The sequence below is a fragment of the Notamacropus eugenii genome, chromosome 3, assembly GCF_028372415.1.
Source record: "Notamacropus eugenii isolate mMacEug1 chromosome 3, mMacEug1.pri_v2, whole genome shotgun sequence".
Lineage (NCBI taxonomy): Eukaryota > Metazoa > Chordata > Mammalia > Diprotodontia > Macropodidae > Notamacropus > Notamacropus eugenii.
Genome location: NC_092874.1, coordinates 435,553,811 through 435,577,939, shown reverse-complemented (window position 1 = coordinate 435,577,939; position 24,129 = coordinate 435,553,811). Strand labels below are relative to the sequence as shown.

At 44.9% G+C, this 24,129-nt stretch overlaps 2 protein-coding genes across 5 annotated transcripts; both read left to right on the top strand.

Annotated features, from left to right (window-relative positions):
- Nucleotides 1–808: 808 nt before the first annotated feature.
- On the top strand, nucleotides 809–3,470 carry JAGN1 (jagunal homolog 1). 2 transcript variants are annotated; one of them, XM_072598537.1, is made up of 2 exons: nucleotides 809–1,055; nucleotides 2,249–3,470. In XM_072598537.1, exons 1-2 carry the CDS (start codon nucleotides 967–969, stop codon nucleotides 2,709–2,711), a joined length of 552 nt encoding a protein of 183 aa, XP_072454638.1. In that variant the 5' UTR covers nucleotides 809–966; the 3' UTR covers nucleotides 2,712–3,470. The 2 variants fall into 2 exon arrangements, with proteins under 2 accessions (XP_072454638.1, XP_072454639.1); XM_072598538.1 differs by lacking the exon at nucleotides 809–1,055 and adding an exon at nucleotides 2,134–2,157.
- A 90-nt stretch (nucleotides 3,471–3,560) lies between these two features.
- Nucleotides 3,561–23,058, top strand: IL17RE (interleukin 17 receptor E). 3 transcript variants are annotated; one of them, XM_072598525.1, is made up of 16 exons: nucleotides 3,561–6,829; nucleotides 7,166–7,190; nucleotides 7,361–7,474; nucleotides 9,587–9,684; nucleotides 10,137–10,299; nucleotides 10,425–10,564; nucleotides 14,595–14,663; nucleotides 15,810–15,876; nucleotides 16,655–16,830; nucleotides 17,073–17,120; nucleotides 17,269–17,314; nucleotides 17,471–17,619; nucleotides 20,964–21,032; nucleotides 21,111–21,162; nucleotides 21,240–21,347; nucleotides 21,613–23,058. In XM_072598525.1, the coding sequence occupies exons 1-16, from the start codon at nucleotides 6,707–6,709 to the stop codon at nucleotides 22,263–22,265; spliced, it is 2,100 nt and encodes a 699-aa protein (XP_072454626.1). In that variant the 5' UTR covers nucleotides 3,561–6,706; the 3' UTR covers nucleotides 22,266–23,058. The 3 variants fall into 3 exon arrangements, with proteins under 3 accessions (XP_072454626.1, XP_072454625.1, XP_072454624.1); XM_072598524.1 differs by having other exon boundaries at nucleotides 17,456–17,619; XM_072598523.1 differs by having other exon boundaries at nucleotides 17,456–17,619; nucleotides 20,964–21,162.
- The last annotated feature ends 1,071 nt before the right edge of the window (nucleotides 23,059–24,129 follow it).

Genomic DNA, 24,129 nt, shown 5'->3' with positions numbered 1-24,129 from the left:
TGTTGATTTTTTTTATACAAAGTGAACGATTAATACCACGGATGAATCAAGATATTTTTATTGCAAAAGCACAAATATTTGTGAAAATACATTCAACAGAAGGCATAGGAAACGGAGATCCCTTGGGCTCTTTAGACCTCAGTCTGGCCTTGGGATGAGGCAAGCGTAAATAAATGACGGGGGTGGGGGTGGGGGGGCACAGTGTTCCTTGCTCATCCCAGATCAGCTGCGCTGGGCTTTAAGATTATAGGACTTGAGTTCATATCCCAGACCTGCTACTAACTTCTCCTCACCTCTCCGGGACTCAGTTTTTTTCATCTGGAAAATGTAGGTGGTTGGACTAGATAACTAGATAGTCCTTCTCACCTCGGATGCTTATGACCTGCCTCCCCACCTCCAATCCCTCCCTGCCTCGCCCCAGACCCACCCGCACCACTGGGCAAACTCTCCAGGCCAAAAACTATTTATCTTGTCCTGGAACAAAGCACAGATTCCTGGAAGCTCAGACACCCAATTCAGTGCCCCGGAGGATATGGCAAAGCAGTGGCTTCCCTCAGATCTAGGGCAGAAATCATAAATCTTATCCGAAAATCCACTTGTGAATCCAAGGACCGCGAAAGATGACTCATAGACAAGACACTACCACCGAGTTGGTCTTCCGAGCGCCTAGAGAGACCGGAAGTCCTCCCTCCGCAGGGAGGCGAAGGTGCTAGAAGGGCTGGGCTTGACCAGACTCGGCTCCAGCTCGGCTGCGCTCGGCCGGGCTCGGCTCCCGGTCGGCTGCGCTCGGCCGGGCTCGGCTCCCGCTCGGCTGCGCTCGGCCGGGCTCGGCTCCCGCTCGGCTGCGCTCGGCCGGGCTCGGCTCCCGCTCGGCTGCGCTCGGCCCAGACTCGGCTGAGTTAGCCCGTCGGGCGGGCAGCCTCGCTCTCACGCTAGGTCTCTGGGCCTCAGCTCGGGCTTGGGGCGATGGCATCCCGCGCGGGGCCCCGGGCGGCGGGCACCGACGGCAGCGACTATCGGCACCGGGAGCGTGTGGCCTCGCACTACCAGATGAGGTAGGAGAGGGGCGCCCTGTCGCCGGCAGCCCCGGCCTCTGGCTGGGCCTCCCAGCTTCGGGGTCCGGGGGTGGGGAGCGGGATGGAGTGGGGGAGGGGGGGTGACCCTGCTGCATCCGGGAACCTGCCTGGAGCCCCTCCCTCCTGGGGGGCTGGGGTGGGGGCTTTCCTTGGGTGCGGCCCCGCATGCGCCCCATTGACACCCAGTTCCGTTCATCCCGTACTCATTTAAAAATTGTGTCCTGGACCACCCTCCCCCACTCATTCAAACGCTTGAGCGCTGTCCAGTGCCCACCAGTGCTATTTTTTAATAGAAAAGAAATTCACTCTAATTTTCTTTTTTTTTTTTTTTTTTCAGTTTTCAGGCATTGTTTTTCCCACTTCTCCCTTCATCCCACCCTCCCCCCCCCCCCCAAAAAAAAGAATCCAAGACCCGTTTCATATAGACGTAGTTAAACGAAACAAGTATGATTCCTGTTGGGGAGTTTGTCCACCTTTGGGGGCGGGACCGGCAGGGATTGGCCGAAGTTTACTCTCTCCAGTCTAGCACTTGACCTCTGCCCTGTAATTGGGTTCCCCCCCATCCCCCACCCATTTGTCCCAGACTGCCCCTCCATTCCTCCAACCAAAACTCATGAAATCATCCAGACATCACCCAGGTTTATTGTCTGATGGGGAAGGTAAGAGGTGAGCAAGATCTGGTGCTTTCTCAAGGTCCTCCCAGTTACTTGAAGCCTATAATCCTGTCATTAATCATCAACCCGAGTTTATTAAGCATTTACTATTCACCAGGCCAGGGGTTAGTCACTGGGGATAAAAAATGCATGAAATGAAACAAATCTGCCCTCAAGGAGTGTTCTCTAAGAGAAGTGGGAATTCCTTAGTAGATTAGCATCACCTAATTTTTATTCCCCATCTCTGCAGATTCTATCCAGTGGCCCATCCAGACTTGCCCATTCCCATAGGTCATGTGTGGGTGAAATTCCTCCCAAATTGCTTCCCGTGTGGCCCCTAAACTTCTCACTACAGACCTCCCAGTCTTACGCATCCCTTCCCCAGCCTGATTCCCACCAGAGCATGAAGCTGAAACAAAGATACATGTGTATGTATTAGGAAAAGGGCCTTCCCCAAACTGGTACCCCAGTATCCCCTGGACTCTAAATGCTTTCTTTTGCTTTTGCTCTGTCCCACAGTGTTACCTTCAAGACTGAGATTAAGAGGCTGATCTACATTCACATAGGTCTTTGGCTCCTGTTAGCAGCCCAGATGTGTGTAGGGCATCTGAAGCTCCTGTCTTATGATCAAGTTGCCATGCCCTACCAGTGGGAATACCCCTACCTGCTGAGCATCGTGCCCTCTGGCTTCGGCTTGCTCTCATTCCCCCGAAACAACATAAGCTACTTGGTGCTCTCCATGATTAGCACAGGGTTGTTCTCCATTGCCCCTCTCATCTATGGCACCATGGAGATGTTTCCGGCTGCACAGCAGCTGTACCTCCATGGCAAGGCATACCGTGTCATCTTTGGCATCTCTGCTGTCTCCATCATGTACCTGGTGTTGGTAGTGGCTGTCCAGGTGCATGCCTGGCAGCTCTACTATAGTAAGAAACTACTGGACTCCTGGTTCACCAGTACACAGGAGAAGAAGCGTAAATGAAGTTTGACACATGGACTATAGACTGTAAATCGGGCATGGGATTGGGGAGCGGGGAGGGGAGGCTGGGCCTCAAATTGAGAAGAATGGGAGGGTAGAGGGACGAGTCCTGAAATATTCTCCAAGCCTCTGGCCTAATAAGGTTGGCAGCAGGTGCACATGAGGCTGTGATTCCAGAAAACACTTCCTACCTCCCTCAGCTTTATGTTTGAAAGGCTGTGTTGATGGAGGGCTCTTGAAATTGGATGAGGTCCCCTTTGGCCAGGATTGGATGGTCTCATTCTGTGGCTTGAACAAATGAGGTTTTGGCTCTTCAGGATTCCCTTTAGGGATGGATTATCATCTTCATCTCCTATTTATCATCTCTTTTACTCCTTCCTTCAATCCCCTCAACTCCTTTCCTACAGCCAGGAAGACAAGCAGAAACCAAGCAGAAGCTGGTAATAAATCAGGTTCCATCCTTTATAGGAAGGAAATAACTGTAGGTTGTGGTCTCTGATGCCAAGAATCATGACTCAAAAAGAAACTCAGTAAAATTCAACTGTGCCCTGACCATCCGTGCTTTGTATTTGATCAGATTTGGAGTAACGTAAAGTACACGTTCCCAAAATTGTTCTTTTCAGTGGGTGAAACAGAGTTACAACCTGTACATCATAGAGATCTGCAGTTGTGTGTACAATATTCTTCTCTGCCCGACCATGTATATGGAAATGCCTATTTTATTTGGAGCTTAAATTCTGAATAAAAAGGGGAAAAAAGAAATGAGTGAGATCTTGAAAAATAAATCAGTGTGGTGTATATTAAGAAACTAGAAGTGGAGAAACCTGGTTCCTGGTCTCTAGCCTCACACTCTTGACTTCACTGGGGTCATTGTGGGTACAAGTGTTATCTCTTGACATTTGAAATGTAATAGCTCACATGGATTTTAGTGGTAAGGGGTTTGCAAAGTGCTTTTCATCTACTATCTCATTTGAGGCTTGAAGTATTGTTTTTAAGTGAATATTTTGGTTAATCAGTCAACATTTGGGGAGCATCTCCTCTGTGCTCAGCACTGTGCTATGCTGTTCAGTAGGACACAGTATAACTGGCGTAGTCTTTTCTCACAGTGCGTTTACAATCTAAGGAAGCTTGTTAATACAAGCTAAACAATTGGTTGACAACATTCGTTGAGCTGTTCAGACTGTCCAGGCAAGAACTAAAGAAAGGCAAAGTTGTTGTGGGTGAGGATATCAGGAGGGCTCAGCCAGAGAAGCTTACCCAAACCTTGAAGAAAGGTGGTTATCCATAGCATAGGGAAGGGGAGGGAAGACTAGGAGATTACTTTTTATACATAGAGAGGTACATAGATTGCCAATTTTTACAAATTAAAATGCAGTTAAAATACACAATACTAGCTATGACATGACAAGCATAATTTTTTTATTTTAGAAAGTACTTCAGGTTCTTGTACCTTAAGTCCTTATGAACATCAATCCTTGGAAAATAACTTGGGGAAAATAAATTAGTTATTTGAGCATTCCAGTAGTTTGGAAATGAATAGGAATGAGATGAATTGTCATCTACCTCAGACATTATTTTCAAAATGCTTTATTGCTGGAATTTTTTCTACCTCAAATATTTCCTAACCACCTTCCCTGAATAGAAGCCCCCTTTATAACAGGTGTTACTTCCTGTTAATCGAGGCAGTGATGAAGCATCATTGCATATATTCCATAGTAAAGTGGCAGAGAAACTCAGATTACTTCTGTCACTCTAACCATGAATGCTAGTTGATTTCATCCTTTCAGCAAAAAGATCAAGGCCCAACCCACAAGGATGATAAGGCTGGGTCTCTCTGTTGAGATTTCTTTCCTCCAGTTTCCTAGGACTTGATTGTCTTCCAGAAGAACAAAAGTAAAGGTGCTAATCAGACAAACGGGAGCAGTGTCAAACAGATATACACCAGGCAAACATCCCTTCACATTCAGCATGGCTGTTCTGTCAGATCTCATTGGAGCATCTGATGCTTATAGAGTTGGTACTTTGGGACCTGCTACAACTGAAGAGGCCCAGGGTCTTCCTAATTATCTCTGGGCCAGAGCATACATGGGTCTGAAACAGGTTAGAGTATGAAATCTGGACCATTTGATTATGATATAAGCTAACAGATGAGAGGCACCATGTTTGAAAGGTTAACCAGCTCACTACCATGTTCCTGTAGAGAAAACATTCTTTACCCTCATTAGCATTCTTCTAACTGTAAAGATCTGGTTGATGCAATGCATAGAGCACAGGGCCAAGAGTCAGGAAGATTGGAGTTCAAATCCAACCTCAGACACTAGTTGTATGACCTTGGGCAAGTCACATAACCCTGTTTGTCTCAATTTTCTCCTCTGTAAGACGGCAGTAATAGCAGCTCCAGCCTCCCAGGGTTGTTGTAAGAATCCAGTAAAATATCCATAAAGTGCTTAGCACATGGTCTGGCACATACTAGGTGACAAGTAAATGCTTATTCCCTTTTGTCCCTTTTCCTTCTTACTGACACCTGCCAACAATCCTTGCCATCTCAGAAAAGTCATTGTTTCCTGTGCTCCACCCAGCTATCCACCCTCTTTCTGTTTGCACTCCTTCCATTTATGGTAAGCAGTGAAATCTGTTGGCTTGTTAACGCTGTGAGAACTCCAACACCATTCTTTCCTTCTTGTTTTCCCAACTTCAGGAGGTAGGGGAATACTCCTGGTTCAAAATAGCCTGCCTGCCTTTATTCATTCATTCATTCATTAAACAACCATTTATGAAAACACTTATAATGTGCCAGACACTATCTGGTACTGATGGTCTCAGAGGCTGAGGTGTGAAGCCACAAGACAAGAGATGCTAGACTTCGGAACCCAGAAGGAGCTTAGAGATCCCTAAATCCAAGTCTCCTGATTTTACAGATGGTAAGTCTCAGGGCAGGAAAATTACTCAGGTGCCCAAGGTCATTTGCTAGACAGTAGCAGAAAGAAGATTCCAACCCAAGTGTCCTGAGTCCAAATCAAATGTTCTTGCATCATCCTGTCCCCCAGGTTTCTTTGTTCTCTCGACTGCTTTGGCAGGCTCCCTGACCTCACAAAATAACTCAGTAGGTGTCCTCCAAACTCCTATGGATAGACGTTTATCTGAAAGGTGGGGGCTGAGGCTGTTTGAATGGGGCATGAGAAGGAGGAAGCTGTGGGATGGTAGGGTCCCCACAAATGATGGAACCTTGTCAGCCCCCTCCCCCAGCATTTTTTTTTTTCCAGCACAGGAAACCACAGGAAACCAGGTCAGTATTGTACAGGGGCCCCTCCCCTATCTCCAGGGCTCACGGGCAAATTTTGGAACTGTCTGACTCAGCTGTCTGGAGAAATGGGACCTTGAGCTTCCTGGGTCCCTCTGACTTAAACCCTTTCTTTCAGAGTACCCAGACCAAAAAGAGATCCATCCATAGGTTAACAGGAGGAAGAAAATTAGTTCTTGTCAGGCTAGATTGAGAGAGGAGGTGGCAAGCGGCTCCCCAGAATTAGAGTGGAAAGATCTTAGCGCTGAGCACATGCTTTGAGATCTTTCCCTTCTGAGATTTAGGGCTGCGAGACAGATGGGTGAAAAAACAAGAGCTCCAGGGTGGTGAAGATGAGGGGCGGGAGAGATTAGGGAGACAGTCTTGCCAGACACTCCTCCCTATCTGTGGGCACAGCTCAACCTTTCCCTTAAACTTGGACCCTGTCCTTCACCGCCCTGCTCCACCCTAGAGGGCAAAGCAGCCTCTGGAAGTCTTTGGCTCTTCTGGACCTGGGAGCAGAACGCCTTTTCAGAACAAGCCTTAGCTCGGAAGAAAAGGAATGTGGTTTGGCCGGCTGGTGAGCAGCTGAGGAGGAGCTTCAGGGCAGGCACAGGGGCAGGCTCAGGCTGGAGTGTCCTGTACTGAAGAGGGACATCTGGCAGCTCATCTCCAGCAATGCAGCCATGTTCCCAGTGCGCTGATCTCTCTGAGGCTCATGGGGAGGGATCCCCTCCTTGTTCCCTCCCTGCTTCTTCTCATCAGCCTCTCTGGCTCTGCTGGGAACAGGTCCTCTCATGCCAACTGGTGGGGGCCCCGTTGTTTTCAGTCTTCCCACATGGTAAGGACATGAAGCACTGGGGACAATGCCTGCCTACCCCCCCCCCCATCTGCCCTCTCTCTGGCAAAGATTCTCCTCAACTTCATTCCCTCTTCCCCCTTGTCCTCCTCTGCTGCCCCCAATGTCTCTGCTTGGACTACAACTTCAAGGTGCTGGTGGTGGGTGTGTAGCACATGTAAGGTGGAACCAGCAGGTGACCTGAGAGGGTGGGATGGTAGCCCAATGACTCTTCCCCTGGACAGTTTGTGACAGAGATCCTGGGCTAGTGTTTCCCTGACAGCCTTTATTATTAATGCCTCTTTTTCTTCCTTTCCACCCTGGCCCCTGGGCCCCCAGCCATGGCAGGATGACCATTTTATCGGTGAGTCTATTTTCTCTTTGGTTAAAAAAACAAACAAACAAAAAACTTGTTTCAAATCTTTAGAGTCTCCTGTGCTCCCTACTTGAGCCCTAACTAGTTTCTCTGGTTAGTACAGAGAAGTAAGTGTACCTGAGTCCCCAATGTTTGTCCCTCTTCCTAATCCCTTGCAGAAAGTTCTACTCTTGATCTTCACCAGAATGGGGTCTTGTCCAAAAGGTCACAGTGCTCTCTGGCTCGGCGATGCCCACTCTGCTTCCACATCCAACTTGCTTTGAACATGCCAGGTATGAAGAACAGACCCCTAGGATGGAAGGCTCACCCTTTGGGACCAGTCAGTTCCCACTGGATGGGTTGGGGTAATATTAAAGCTATTAGATAATCCATTCATCTTTAGTGAGTGGGCACTTGGAGAAGGGAAGAGAAACATTTTGAGAAATAATGTTAGAAATGAGGGATTAAGATCTGGGATCTTAATTCAAACTTAGGGTCCTTTGAGTCCCGATTTGTCTGTTATAGGAATCCAAATGAAGTCATAGGATTTTAGAGCTAGGAGGAACCTCAGAAATCATCTAGTTCAATGCCTTTATTTTATAAATGGGGTAGCTCAAAGCCTGGAGAAGAAAAATTCTTAGTTCAAGGTCACATGGCTATTTAGTGACTGAGCCAGGACTTGTAGTACATAAATCTCCCATTTCCCAGTTCATTAGTCTTACTTCTGTGTTACCTGTGGAAAAGCGTGTTCACTTACTCTTTGTGAACTCTAAACAGATTAAGGATGTGCCAAAACAATCTTATGTATCTTTCAAATCTTATTTGAAATTTTTCACATCTTCAGTCTTTAGTAATTCTTTGAGTCATGAATTTGCCTTTCCTGAGTTCTCTGTGTAGTGCAGGACATCCTTTTATTAGCCTCAGTTTACCTCCTGCAATCTTTAAGTGGTACTCTCCAACTTAGTTTTAGTACACTGGGATTTGGGGACCTTTCTATATCCTTTGAAGTTAAGACTATGTTAAGTCTAGGATCAAAAGGTACAGATACAGAACCTAGGTCAGTCAACAAACATTTATTCAATACCTACTGTGTGCCAGGCACTAGACTAAGTGGTGGGGATACAAAAAAGAGGCAAAAGCAGTTCCTACTCTCAAGAATCTCATGGTCTAAACAATTACATACAAACAAGATATATGCTAGGTAAGTTGAGATAATCAACAGAGGAAAGAAAGGTACTAGCATTAAGGGGGACCAAGAAAGGCTTTTTGAAGAAGGTAGAATTTTAGCAGAATTTTGAAGGAAGTCAGAGGTAGGAGATGAAGAGGGAGGTGTAGGGAAACAGCCAATTGTGGTCACCCTGATTTGGTGGACTAAGGTTTTGAGGATTCATGTGCCCTGACCATTTGACTGTCATTCCATTCCATCCACCAACTTAATGTTGATTTCAGGTAGGTAGGATGAAAACACATGGTTAAATCTCAGACACCCAAACCTGCAGAGAACATATAAGACTGCCTCTGAACAGCTCAGGGAGGTTAGAGTCTATGGGACGTTTTCTCCAGGTAGGTCTAGAGATCTGGAGCCTTTTATTGGTGTATCTCTAGTGAGTAAGCCAGGAAAGAGTAACCATGTGGGTTAGTGGAATCCTTTGAAGTTGGGAGTGGTATTTACCAAACTTATCTGTCACTCTGGCTATTTCTATCCACGTCCCACCTCACTGCCCATTTGGGGGCAAGAAGCCCTGTCTGACCAGACTACAGCACTGACTCAGATTGGTCTGAAATGTAAAATGCTAAGATTATCTACAAAGAGGTTCAGTCTTTTTAGTCTGCCCTCCTATAGTAGCCCCATCTTTCTCTTGAATTTTTAAAGTTCATAAATTTTATTGAGTGCTTTCATGTTGACAAAGTTCTTTATAAACAGTATCTCATTTGCTCCTCAGTACAACCCATGAGGTAGGGGTTATTGTCAACTCCATTTTACTGATGAGGAAACCAAGGCTGAGAGAGGAGGATAAATGACTTGCCCAAGGTCATGTCTTTGAGATGGGATTCAAAATCAGGTCTTCCTGGCTATAAAGCCAGCATTACATCCGTTTCACCATGCTGTTTCTTCAAATAACAGTTTCTAATATCTAGTATGCTTTATTAGGAAAGGGAGGCAGAGTGGGGATAGAGGCTAGAATTTCCATTTGAGTCAGGGGAACCTGGATCCAAATCTTGCCTCAGATATTGTTGTCTTGGGCAAATCAAAAATCTCTCTTGGCCTCAGCTTGTTCATCTGTAAAATGGAGGGAGTGGGACTACCTGGTCTCTGAAGTTCCTTCTACTTCTAATTCTATATCCTATGACTTCTGAAGGGACTATAGATCCCCAGTGATGCTTTTCTCCTACCCCATCCTCAGACCTTCGAAAGCCCTGGCTTCATTTTCTCGTGCGGAAATCTCATAAGTCCAATAAATTCCTGCTGTGCATGAAAGTCGGGATGCCAACCACTGCCCAGGTAGCCTGTCTCTCCCTCCATTCTCCCCCCCACCCCATTCATTCTGCAACCTGTCTGTGCCCTGATCTCTCTAATACTTTTATTGCCAAAGTGTTCTCACTTTTATCACCTCATCCCATCCTCTCATTGTCTAGGTGGAAGATATGGGAAAGGAAGGAGGAGATGGGTTATTTTTCTCATTTTACAGATAGTAAAACTGAGGCCTTGAGTGAATTACCTGTGGCTACACAGGTATTCAACAGGAGGAGGTCAGATCTCTGACATCTAGTTCAAGGCTATTGTGCTTTATAGCTCACGATAATCATTAATAAATATGTATTTAACGTGCCTGTGGGGTTAAAATGTGATAAGGGTAGGAAGAAAAACAAAAACTCAGTCTGTTCTCTCAAGAAATTCACCTTCTGGTGGAAACAATGGTGCTCATACAAGATTGTCTTGTCTTCTGTCTTCAGTGGAAGTTGCTATGTGACTGCTGCCTGGCTAGGCGGGGCCACCATGTTGCTGTCTCCTTCCCAGCTGTGCCCAGCTCTGGCCTACGCTTAAAAAGGACCCAGTTCAGCCCACCAGAGATAGTGGATGGGATTCCGAAGTTGCCTGGTTCCCAAGGGCGTAGAGGTGAGCACGAGGGTATGCTTTCTGGGGGTAGACCTCCCCCCAAAGGATGCCCATGCAGCAGTGGTCAAGCCTGCCAGGGCCTGTTCAGAGCTGAGGGTCAGGGCTGTTCCATCTGATTCCTCCAGGTCCGGAGTTCTCCTTTGTGCTACTGCTGGAAGAGAGAGCTATTCGGGTTACAGCCTCCCCGGGCCCTGATATCACCGTGAGGCTTTGCCACCAGTGGGTTCTTGAGTGTGAGGAACTGAGCAGTCCCTTCCACAAACAGGTAAAAAAATGCAATCCCTTGGCCAGATAGTCATAGAGTCCAAGGATACCTGGAGGGCATTCTCAGGGAAAGGAGAAGAAAGTAATCCTACAAAGAATTGGCTTTTATGTGGCACTTTATAGCTTTAAAAGTGCTTTCTTTATAACAACCAAATGATGTATATCTGCAAATATAGATTATGTCCATTTTACAGATGAGGCAAGATTTAGAGAGCTTAGGTGATTTGAATTTTACTGGCTGCCCGCTGTGGAGGGGCTGGAATTTGATCCAGGTCTTCTGACTCTAAGTCCAAGTGGTCTTTCTGCTACCCCAGTGCCTTCCAGGAGAGAATAATGTCTTTATGGGAGGGTCCCACAAAGCCTTCAGCAAAATTCCATCCTTTTTCATTTTCTCACATCTGTTCTCCAAGGGTTATTTATTATTTATTATGTCTACCCTCTCCTGCCCTATTCCAGTCTCTCTCTGTGCCTTTATGTCATGAAAGTCATTGCATAAAATATGATAGGCTGAACCTGCTGAGAATATGTGCAGATGCATTTCAAAGAGAAACTTGTCTTGTGAGCCCCTCCTGGCAGAGAGAGGATGAGCTCAGGGTTCAGAAGGAGCTTGGCCATGGCCATTGAAGGGGTTTGTTTTGCTTGACTCTGCTAATTTGTTACGAGGTGGGGGTTGTTTTCCTTTTGTTTTTAATAGAAATGTTTTGGGGAAGAGGGAGAGGAGGTGGTATTGGTGATGCTGAAAAAAAATACCGAAACTTTTTAAGAAATGCACAGAAGGAAAGGAATGGAAGGAAACAGGATAATTTTGAAAGTTATGTTATCTTTTTTTTAAAAAGAACAAGTAGTATGGAATAGATATTTATGGTTTCATATACTATTTTGTGTTCTACTTTGTAATGGAAATAATTTTGGGGGTGTTTTTTGTGTTAAGTTCAGAATTTTAAAAGCGTAGGAAAGAGAGCTTATCAGCTCAAATGAATGGCAACTTTGAAAAAACTTGTCCTTCTTGTGAAGTTTCCAATTTAAAATAAAACATGTAAATGCAGATCTCCATCTCACCTGTAACTTATCCTATATGTACATACATGTATGCAGATGAGATGGAGATCTATATATACATGTACATTTGCACATATGTATATATACATATATGTATGCGTATATGCATATACATGTATATGTGTGTGCGTGTATATATATATTATATATATATACACATACTTAAGTGGGATTTTGAGCTTAGAATGACTTCAGAGGCCATATTATAGTCCATCCATTTCATTTTACCTTGTGCCCAGGTTGGTCACATGGGTGCCCTTGCAGTAGAGATAGGAGTCCCCAATTCCAAATCCACTGGGCAACTTTGCAGTCATTCATATCTCTTTCCCTCCTGAGTCTCACTGTTCTAACTAGTGTTGCTATAAAAATCTTTATACATAGAGACCATTCTTCATTTTAACTTTTTTCTTGGTATGTAGTCTCAACTGTGGGATGGATCACCCAGTCAAAAGCCATGACCAGTTTTGTCACACTGGACCAGTTAGCTTTCCAGAAATATTACTTTAGCACTGGAGAGTATGCCTACAGCATTAGTTTTCTCTTTTTTTGTTTAATTGTGATAGTTTCATGCATGTGTGGAGGTATTTTGTAGTTTTCGTTCTCATCTCTTTTAATTAGGTTAATTATTAGGGGCAGCTAGGTGCTTCAGCAGATAGAATGTTGGCTATGGAGCCAGGAGGACTAGAGTTCAAGTCTGGTCTCAGACACTTACTAGCTATGTGACTGGGCAAGTCACTTAAATACTGATTGCTTCTCCCCAAAAAATTATTAGTGAGATTAGATGTGTCCTCATATTTATTTATTTTTTGCTTTCTTTTTCCATAAATTGCCTATTTTTTCCTTTTAGAACTTTTATTTAAAAAAAATATTTTGAGATGCCTTTTGGTTATACAGCACAATGACTTCTGAAAAATCATTGAACGTATCCAACCCTTCTTGTAACTTCTTTCTCTGTGTGTGTATGTATGTATGTATGGATATATATATATACACATATATATGTGTTATGTATATAGTATATATAATGTGTGTATGTATACACATGCACACACACACATACATCATAGATGTAGTGATCGTATCTGACATTATATACACTCTTCTGTCCCCTGTGCTCTGCCATGAGAAGGGGGAAAGTTTCATTACCTGTTCTCTAGTTCCATTACATTTTTATGAATTGTCTCCCTATCCTTTTTAACTATTAATAACTTGGTACATATTTACTTTTACCCCCTGTTTTATGGGGGGAGATCTAGATCTGTGATTTCATTAGTGTGAGGAAACTCTTGACATGGAAAACTGCCCCCCCCCCCCCCATATAGAGCTCCATTTCATCTGTAATTTATCTAGAGACTTGTTTGGAGCACTGTGAGGTTAAGTGATTTCCTTTTGGTCACCTACATACCATCCTGACACTGAGGCAGGACCTAAACCCAGGTCTTCCTAACTCTAGGCTGGCCCCATCCACTTGTCTTGACTGCTCTTTTATCAGTTCTTATACATTCTGGAAGTCAAGATGTGCCCAACGTATTGTTCATAAATGTTTTTGTTTCTTCTCTTGGTTTTTCTTTTTATCTTAGGCTTTTTGCTTGCATTGTTCAAATGTTTAAAAATTTTTCTGTATAATTAAATCCATTAGTGCTGGCCCCAATAACATCTTCTGTTATTTTATGAAGTTTATGGCATATTTTAAGGGAGGGGGGCTTTTCTGGCGACTCGTGACTCTGGCCGAACAAGGATTAACGACATGACACCTAATCTTTGAAAGATTGCTGAGTTTGGAACTATGACAAGCAATGAAACTGAAATTCCAGCCAAGGTTTTGAGGTGAAAAGGATCAGCAAAATTCTTTATAACATCCCCTTATAGTTGCATAGTGCTTTAGGTTTTTCAGAGCCCTCTTGTGCATATTATTAACCTTTGATCTTCATAGGACCCCAGTGAAATTAGTAGGACAGGTGATTATTTTGTTTGTTTTGGTGTTTAAATTAGTTTTTTTGCAATGATCAGGCATCTATTTTTTCTCCTTCCCATTACCCCTCCCCACCAAAGAAAAAAAAGCAACCAAAAAAAACCCCAAATGCTTCATAATAAATAAAGTTGCTCAAACAAAACAAATTCTTTTATTGGCCATGTCCAGAGATGTGTGTCTCATTCTACATACTGAGTCCATCACTTCTCTGTCAAGAAATGGGCATCAGTCTTCAATATCGATAGAATGGAAATTATTAATCCCATTTTATAGATAAGCATAACTGAGGCCCAAATGGGTTAATCATGGGCACTGAATGAGTTAGTGTCACTAGATGGTACTAGAACTCAGGCCTCCTGACTTTCTTGTCTAGTCTTCTTCCAAACTCCTGTGTGTCTGGTTCTCCATCTCCCTCATGCTCTCCAAGTGAATTCTAGGATCTGGCCTGTGCCCCAGTGCTCCAATGAGCTTCATCCCCCAGTAGCTCGTAGCTGTCACCTCTGACACCAGGCAGTGGTCATAAGAACCTCACAGGATCACAGATATATCATATGGCATAGCCTGGTAATCCTGGCATCCAACTTCCTGGTTCAGGCTGTTTCCCTCAGGGAAGTCAGTCTGCCTCCTGCGAGCAGCCCTGGGGTTGGGACGTTCCTGCCCTCGTCTATTCGTTTATGTCTCTGATCCTTTTCCCATAACATCATTGACAGCAAAATGTAGAGAACAGGACTGAGGAAGCAAACTATTAAACATAAAATATAGACCCTCCCCAAGGAGGGCTATTTTTTCAGAGGAAAAAGAAAGTCTTTTGGAAATTAGTGTGACAAATTAGACATATTTAACCAGCTGTCACAGGGAATTTTCAAGCCTAGACCCTACTTCCCTCTGCCTCAATCCCTCAGCCTCCAGGTCCTCTTTACTGGTCTGGAGATACCCAATCAGAATGCACCTGCCCTTCTTTAGGCATCTTCCTTTCCTCTCCTTTCTGCTTCTCCTACAGGAGACTGTATCTGAAGGTCACACGGTCCAGTTGCCCTATGAGTTCCTGCTGCCCTGTCTTTGCATAGAGGTGAGAGATGGCATTGCTGAGACTTTGATAAGGCATACATGCCCTCTTAATTCTCCATAGTGCCCAGGGGACTATGGACTGTTCCTGGCTCTCATCCTCCCTACGTCTGGAGACTCACTTCTCACTCATCCATGGGATGTTGAGGAAAGGCCTGGGATGGACAGTCTAGGAAGAGAAGCTAACATCTATATGGCATTTTAAGGTTTCCAAAATGCTGTATATACTTTCTCCTTTGATCCTCATAACCACTTGTTATAGATTCTTTTATTGTCCCCAATTTACAGATGAAGAGATAGAGATTTTAAGAGGTTGTAACTTGCCTAGGGTCACGCAGTTAGTGTCTGAGGGGGGAACCTGAACTCTAATATTACTGACTCCAGCATTTTATTTGTTATACCACTTTGTCTCTTGCACCCAATCTAGGACAGATCTGGGTGCCAGTTTTGTTTCAGAATGTTGAGTCAGTCAATAGTCAATGATCATTTATTAAATTGTCCTAAGAGTTCAGACCTAGTCTCCACTAGGGTCATTTGACGGAAGGATCTTGATTTCAAGTGACTATTCCCCTCCTCCCAGGTTCACACAAATTAATTGATAAAATGAGATGGAAAAGCAGAAAACAAGAACCTAAAGCTATGGGACATGTCAGGGTGGGACAGGGCACAGTATAATAGATGGCTGATGGGTAAATAAACTGAATGCAAAGGAGAGTGAGGCCAGCATCACTTTAGGGGGCTCTGGGTAGCCTAGGTCAGGGAGGTGGGGGCAACATGAAAGCAACGAATGCCTCAGGAGGTATTACTGAAATGAGGCTGAGGGTGGGGAAATGAACCCCAAAGGGTGAGGGTGGCAACCAACAGTTTGTGATAGTTCTTGGTGGAAAAAAGAAAATTAAATGTTGCTGTTATCATTACTCTTATTTTATTTTGCCTCCCACCTACTGATTTTTCCTCTCCTTCAAGGAGTTGGGTTCTCTTGATTTATGTGGGTCCCCTTCTTGGATGTTGAGTACATCCTCTAGTTCTTTATCTCTGACCCCAGATAATTGGGTTCTAATGGGGCTAGCTCAAAGTGGATTTGGGGTCTAGGTGGTATAAAGAGGTCTGCACCCTGAGCACCCAGTGCCACCCCCTTTCATTCCATCAGGCAGCATACCTGAACCAAGACAGTGTTCGGAGGAAGCAATGTCCTTTGAAGGACCAAGCTGAAGTCTGTGAGTGACCCACACAAACCTCATCCCAGTCCTTCACTCGAAGGATAAATTCCTCCAAATGATGTTATCCCTGGGACTTGGGTGTTGGAGTTGGAGGAGGAGCAGCCCTTGTTTTTGCACCTTGGGAATGGGAGACAAGATGACAATGACACCTATCTCTTGACACTCTGATAAGTCAGTCAACAAATATCACACCCTTGGAGGTCGTATTTGTTTCTCCCTCCTTGTAACCTAGACGGGGAGACGGGCTATACAGTGTTGTCTACTCAGTGAGTACTTGTTCAATGAGTGTTATGAAATGGTACACAGTACAAGATAGCTAATAAGGAAGAGATCAGTTGTATGGTACAAACTGTAAATGTTCTAAGATTTTGAAGAAGGAAGAAAACCAGGTAGGCTGGATCCATCCAGGACTGCTTTGTGGGAGCAGAGGGATTTGAACTGGGCTCTGAAGTGTGGATAGTATTGAATAGTTAGTGGGGAGAAAACAGCAACTATAAAATCACATGGTCTGCGTGTGGCAGTGGGGGAAGAAGAAGATAAGAGGCACACCAGCCTGTGGAGCAGAGAGTACATGTTGGGGAGCCATTAGCTTTAGGGTTGAATCAGATATAAAGGACATTGGGATGTCCTGATCTGCTTTGTCCATCACACTAGCACCACAACAGAGAAATCATCTTGGATCTGAGAAGGGGGCAAGAGATCAGAGTTGGTAGAATGAAACAGAGACAGACCTGAGGGTGAGCAAACAACTCACCAGGAGATCTTTTGCTGACAGACATCATGGACTTCTGGAGGTCAGTGAAGTTCACTGACCACAGCTACCAGGACCAGATGGCCATGACCCTAACCCTACGCTGTCCAGTAAAGCTCAGGGCCTCCCTCTGCCAGAAACAGAGCTGGCAGAGTCCCTGTGAAGACTTTCCAAATGCCACAGTCTCTGAGTCAGATGGGGTAAGGAGCAAGGTGGCCTGGGGGAAAAAGGGGACAGATAACAGAGACAGAGAAAGATATGGTGGGAGGGTGAAGGGAGAGGGGAGAGAAGGAGGGAGAGGGCAAAGGAGAGAAGAGAACATATTTTTTTCATCCTTATCATTAAGGGAGATTTCAGTATATTATATTGTAGCCCCACAGCATGAGATGGGGTAAGTTGGAGCTCAGAATTTCTCTCACCTGACTCCCTTCTCTCCCAACAGTGGTACGTTTTGGAGAAGGTGGATTTGCACCCACATCTTTGTTTCAAGGTATGATTCTAACAGCAGAAGTTTCTGGGGAAAAGGAGAGTTTGTGCTTTGGTTGAACAGGAGATGGCAAGGTCATATGAAAGGGGGAAAATGTCTCTCTCCCCTTCTACCTCCATCCTGATGACTTTCTTTTTCCTCTCTTCCCTAGTTCTCTCTCGGGAATAGTACCCATGTTGAATGCCCCCACAGGAATGGTGAGCTTGTGATCTTCCCTCATCCCCCGTTTAACCTTCACTCAACTGTGAACATATCAGTCCTCTAGTTACACTTTGCTTCTCACCCCCTACCCCATCCTAACTACTTGTGTAAAACTTACCCTCTGTGTAACTCTGTAGCTCACCCCTTTACAGCCTCCTCCTGGAATGTGTACATGGATGTCCAGTACCAACAGCTGGTCCTGCGCTTCCACTCAAAGACCCCAGCTGCTTTCAGTGCTGCTTGGTGTCTCCCTGGGATGGAACATTACGATCCACAGCTGCCTATTTACTCTGTCAGTCAGGTACAGTTCCTGAAGCCTAGACTGGTCTCTGCCATCTCCTCTAGTAGCCAGAAGCTTCGTTTCCTCCCACTCTCCCCGGTTCCAGCATTCCCTTCATCCCTTGAGCACAAGAGGTGTGAGGGGCGGCGGGGTGGGAGGGTGATCATGTTAGGGAGAAAGCATGAAGCTCCTCCCTGCAGTACCTTTGTTTACCTCTATATTTTGTCTCATTATCTTTCTGCCCTTTATCAAGATAAGACTTAGAAAGAGACCTAGTTGTCAAGTATTTGAAGGGTTATTGTGAAAGACGGAGAGGTTTGCTCTGTCTGGCCCCAAAGAGCAGAACCAGCCGCCATGAGGAAAAGGCTGGTTTTATCTCAATGTAAGGAAAAGCTTCCCAAATAGTCAGACAATTCAAAAGTGGAAGGTTATGACCTCCCTGTCCCTTGAGGTTTTCAAGCAAAGACTGAATGGCCATTTATTAGGGATGTGAGGGAAGCTCTTCTGGTCTGGGGAAAGGCCTTTTGAGGTTTCTTATCAAGTCTCAGAGCAGGGGTTCTTAATCCAGGAGCCATGAGCTTCTTTAAAAAATTTAATTTTGAAAATCATATTTCAATATAATTTATTATTTTTGCAAACCTATAGATTTTATTTTATGTATCTGAAAACATTATTCTGAAAAGGATGTCTGTAGACTTTACCAGACGCCCAAGGGGTTCATGTCACCATAAGAGTTAAGAATCTCTGTCTTCAACTATGACTTCTGTTAATTTGTTTGGAACAGTTATTTCCTAACTTTTCAGTTCCTGACACATCTGTCAATTTACCAAGCTGTTGCAAATGGCAAGTGATCCAAACCCTCACCCACCCACCCCCCACTACCACATTTGGTCAGTCACTGTTCTAGCCAGCTGTTCATCCATACCCCATTTTGTATTTACACACACACATATACATATCCCCTCTGCTCTACACCATGGCCGTAGCCACCCTAGTTCATCCAATATAACCCAGATGTTGTAATACAGTGGAACAACTTTAGGATGTATTAATAGTGTCTTGGAAGTCTCGCCTCTGCCCTCTGAAGACTGAGTCCACTCGCTTTGGTCAGTCCTCAGCAAAGAGCAGAATTGGATCCATACATTTGGACAGTTCTTTTTTCTTTTTTTAAACTATGTTTCATGGATTCTTTTGATTTTTACACCATGGTTATTTCGTTTCATTACCCCTCTAGGGCAAACTCTCCCTTGTAACAAAAAGAAACAATTAAGTAAAAATAAGTCTTAGAGGGACCATCTTGGATGATATGCTGTATTCTATTTAGTGTAGTATTCCAATCCTCTGCTGAGCCAAGGGAGGCATATTTTGTTATCTGTCCTCCAGGACCTTCTTTGTTTTTTTTTTCCTATCATTCAGAGCTGGCTTCCTTATAATAATCTTTTCTTTTGGTCATTATCCCTATTTCTCTTGGGCTTGCTTATTTCACAGTGCATCAGTTCATACAAATCTTTCCATGTTTCTCTGAATTCACTCATGTTCATCATTTCTTACTCTATAATAATGTGCCATTATATTCATATACCATAGGGTGGTTGTTGCTTTAGCTATTTCCCTATTGATGAGTTCTCATTTTGTCTCCATTTCTTTGTCTCTAGCACAAAGAGTGCTGCTATAAAGATTCTGATATATATTGACTTCCTTTAGGTATATGCCCAGTAGTAGGACTGCTGAGTCAAAGGTATGGACAGTAGAGTCACTTTCTTGCATAATTCCAAATTGTTTTTAGGAACAGTTGAACCACTTGTGTCTACCAGCAATGAGTGAATCAGCATGCCAAGCTTCCCATAGAACACTTGAGGTTGGACCAGATGCTTTTTGAAGGCTGCTTACCTAAGTTTTAGAGCAGGAGTTCTTGACCTGGAAGCTATGGATGTGGTTTTTAAAATTATGATTTTGATAACTGTAGTTCAATATGATTTGTTGCCTTTGCAAACCTATGTATTTTATTTCATGTATCTAAAAACATTGTTCTGAGAAAGGGGTCCATAAGTTTTCTGTGCATCCATCTCCTACAGAACATTTGCTGCTCCCAGTTTTGTCCTCTCTGCCAATTTGTATGGTATGAGAGGCCTCAGAAGCCACAGGCTCCCCATCCCTTGTATAAGATAACAGTAATAATACAGCCTTGAGGTTTGCAAAGTACTTTACTGATGTTATCTCATCTGACCTCACAACAACCCTGTGAGGTAGATGTGATTATTATCCCCATTTTACAGATGAGAAAACCAAAGAAAAGAGAGATTAAATGTCTTGCCCAGCATAACACAGTAAATGTCTTCCTGACACTTAGTAGACACACAGTCAGGTCTTCTTGACTCTAAGTCTTGTGCTCCTAGCTGCCTAACTGATGAAACCAGAGTAGTTTTAATTTGCATTTCTCTTACTATTGGCAACTTGGAGGCATGTCTTCATATGGTCATTTGTAATTATCAATTCTTTTGGAAACCCTTTAGTGCCATCCTTTGGTCAGTTCTCTGTTGAGGGATGACTTGACTTTCTATAGTTGTGTCAATTACCAGACATTTGTCTATATATTTTAGATAGAATCAGTATACTGTATAGTCAAATCAGTATTTTATATATATATATATATATATATATATATATATATATATATATATATATATATGTGTGTGTGTATGTATGTATGTATACCAGGTAGAATCAATCAGTCAAGAAGACTTTTCCTGGTGTTATTTATTGCGTTTATCCCACCTCTTATCCCCTACTCCAATCCCATTTCTTTTCTAGTTTCTTTTCATGTCCAGCCTCCTCATTTTGTAACTGAGAAAACTCAGGTCTAGAGAGATAAAGGAATTTGCCTAAGATCATATACTGTGTCACCCCTAGGATTTGAATACAGGTGCTCTGACATCAGACTCACTACTTTCTACTGTACCATCCTGCCAGTGCTATGGGAGGTCAGAAAATGCAAGCTGCAGTAATCAGGGACTGCTTCATGGAGAAGATATGTCTGGATTCCATCCCTTCAAGAATGAGGATAGGCTGAAAGGAAACAGAAAGAATTCCTCATCATAAAACCATAGAATCATAGATGTAGAGCTGGAAGGAACCTTAGAGGCCACTCCTCATTTTACAGATGAGGAAACTGAGGCAAACAGGTGACAGGACTTGCCCAGGGTCCCACAGCTAGTAAGTGTCTGAGGCAGGATTTAAACTCAGGTCTTCCTCACTCCAGGTGTGCTCTATCCACTGTCAAGGAGGGGAGGAACATGACAAAAATTATAAAACCCTTTCCACATTTGCATGTGTGGGGATGACCATTGTATTCTTTGTTCTCATAGCCTAACGGTTCCAGCCCAGCGAAGTCAGATCTCATCATCCCTTTACAGAGCTTCCCGGGCTGTGTTCTGGTAATGAATCTTTCTCATACCCACCCCCCCTCCTCCCTACCCTACCTTCATTCTCATTGTGGAACCTTTATGGGGCAGGTGTGGCGGTCAGATGTCCAGTATGCCCAGAAGCGCCTTTTATGTCCCAATGGTAAGTCTCAGGGTCAGAGATGGCAAAGGGGATGAGGGAGGGGAGCCCTATCCTGGCTTCACTTTTGCCTGGTTCAGTCTCTCACAGGCACTTCGGGCTTCTGGCTCTGGGGATATTGATGGGGGCCGCCCTGCTGGTGACCATCCTGGCTTTGAACTACGGGGGCTTACAGAGGCTACTGACAGGTGAGGTGGCCAGCAGGGTGAAGGAGGTGTATGAGGAGGGGAAGGGACTTGGGGATATGAACCTTCCTGCATCAGGACTTCGCAAGCCCTTCCTCATCCCACTTCTAAAGCTAGCTCTGCCCTCCCTCTCCTCTCCCTATGCATCCTCGGCTCTGGACCGCTCCTGCCCTAGCTCAGGCGTGAGCTAGGGTGCAGAAAGGAAGGGCGGGATGGAGCGCCCCCTTTCCTAATCCTCTCCCTCATTCTGTCCCTGCTCTCTCCACAGGCCCTGGTCCACCCAGACCGGTGCTGCTGCTCTACTCTGCAGACTCGGAAGCGCACCGCCGTCTGGTGGGCGCCCTGGCCGAGATGTTGAGGGTGGCCCTGGGAGGGAGCGGTGACGTAATCCTGGACCTGTGGGAGGGGGAGCGAGTGGCCCGCTTGGGGCCCCTTCCTTGGCTGTGTGGGGCCCAAGCCCGCGTGGCACAGGAGCGGGGCACCGTGCTGCTCCTCTGGAGTCGGACCAGCAGCCACCTCTACCGCCGCTGGCGGGCCGGGGCCGGGTCCGGGAGTGCCCAGGACCCCCAGGACCTATTCGGAGCTGCCCTAAACTGCTATCTCGACCCCGGCCCAGGCACCGCAGGAGGGGCGCGACCTCCACTGCTAGCCTTTTTTAGTAAGCTCTGTGCCAAGGGGGACATTCCCCAGCCGCTGCGCACTCTTCCTCGTTTCCGCCTACTCGGCGATCTGCCCCAGCTGCTCCGGGCCCTGGGCGCCGAGGACTCTCGAATAGCCCCGCGTTGGCTTGGGCTGTGGCCCCGGCCCCGGCCTCCGGAGCGCAAAGATTGGCAGTGCCATTTGAGGAACCGCCTGGAGCTGTGCCAAAAACTGGAGCGGGAGGCAGCCCAGGTGGAGCTGATCAGCTCAGACAGTGGCTGAATTGGAAGGGAATAAGAGAGAGTTGCTTTTGTCCTCCCTCCTAGGGGGACTGTGAAGCCCAACATTATGGGAAGAGAAGCGAGCTAAGGGGATGCCAAAAGGGTGTCCTCCCCATCACCAAGCTGGAGCCTTCTTCTCAGATGTGGGCCTCCAGCGGAGTGTGTGCAAGGGAGCGGGGAGGAGAGAAGCCTTGGAGGGGACTGCTCTGAGGATGCATAGGGTACTCCAAACATCTGCCTCCCCCTCTTCCCTGCAAAAGCATTTGGTATTCTTACAACTCTGGCGAGGAGCTTGTATTAAACTTGTATTAAAGTGTCTTGATAGGACATCAGAGGTAGTTTTTAGGATTCCTCGAGTCCCCCTCCCTCTTTCCCCCAGTTTCCTGGTTGGATAACTGTGAAGAGACCTCTTGCTCCAAGCTAGAAAACTGAAACCTAAGATGGGGGAGGGAAGCTGGGATAGGAAACAAAGAGGGGGTGATAGAAACGGTTGTGCCCCATGGATTAGAAGTCAATACAAATGCAAATGTGTGAGCCCAGAGTTCTTGCCCACAGTCTCTTATCTAGGTATAGGTCATCTATGATCTTTGCCTGTGGTTCAGCTAGCCTCCTTCCTCTGCCCCCATTATCCCCAAGATCTAGGGAGAACTCCACAGGAAGTGATCCTATAAATGAACTTAGCTGGAGTGGGTAGAGCAGATAGAGCAAGAGAAGCTGCTCCAGGCTACTTTTTATGGCTTGGGATGGGATGGGCTACACAAAGCAAACATGATGAATAAAAATCAGTGAAAATATGGATGTATGAACTTTGATTAGTTAATTATAAAGACCATATTCTGGGAGAAAAGATAATGAAACACACCTTCTTCCTTTTGGAAAGGTGGGCGAAGGGGAGTTACTGCTATGTCTCTTCATTTTACTTGACTTTTTTTGTTGAAAGTGAGAATTCAGTTGGTATGTAGGGGTATGTTGGAAAATAACAATTTTTTTCTAAAGTCATGGGGGGAAATTTGAAACTGAAAATAAAAAATTTTTAAATATATATTAAATGTCATATAAGATAGTAAAATATTTTAAAATATCCTGCTAATATATTTTCAATAACAATCTGTATATTGTAGATTCACAGTTTTATATATTATTCTAATTTTCTGGCCTTTGTATATGGAAGTGTTGGTGTCCATCACTACTTTTTTAGTTCAAAATACAAAAAAATTATTTAATGTTTTTTTCAAGAAAAGGCATTGCAGGCAATAAAGTAATGGATTTAGCAATTAAGCTTGACTTTAGAAGAGGAGTTACTGTGGACTCCATTACCCTAGACAAAGGTCTCCACTGAAGTGACTGAGATGGTACCCTTTTCTTGGTGGGTTTCCAGATTGGGTGACTATTAATCTGGTATGTTATAGTAAGCATTCCCTACAGCGTGAACTGGATCACTGCTAAGATCCTTTCCAGTTCTCAAATTGTGTTATTTTGTGAGATTACACATATTTCATGAGATTACACATATTTAGCAAGCAAGGTTCAGTGTCTTGGCTTGGTGGAGGGACATGTCCCCTTGAGTTGTAACTCTAGCCCTACCTTTTGTGTGGCGAACAAAGGATGGAAAGGAGCAATTGTCCTCTAAAGGCGATCATGGCTCAGACAGTGCTATTGACAGTGCCATGGCTTCTCAATGCCATCAGTGCCCTAGAGCTTATATTGGTGTCAGACTGGGAAAACATGAAGGAGTCAGGGTTTTAAGATCCAGGAGAAATGGGGTTGGGCGTTACCTTAACTTCAGCAGCAGGAAGATGAATGTCATACTTTATGACATGAAATAATTCCATACTACCAGGTCCCTGGGGAAGGGCCTCTGGGAC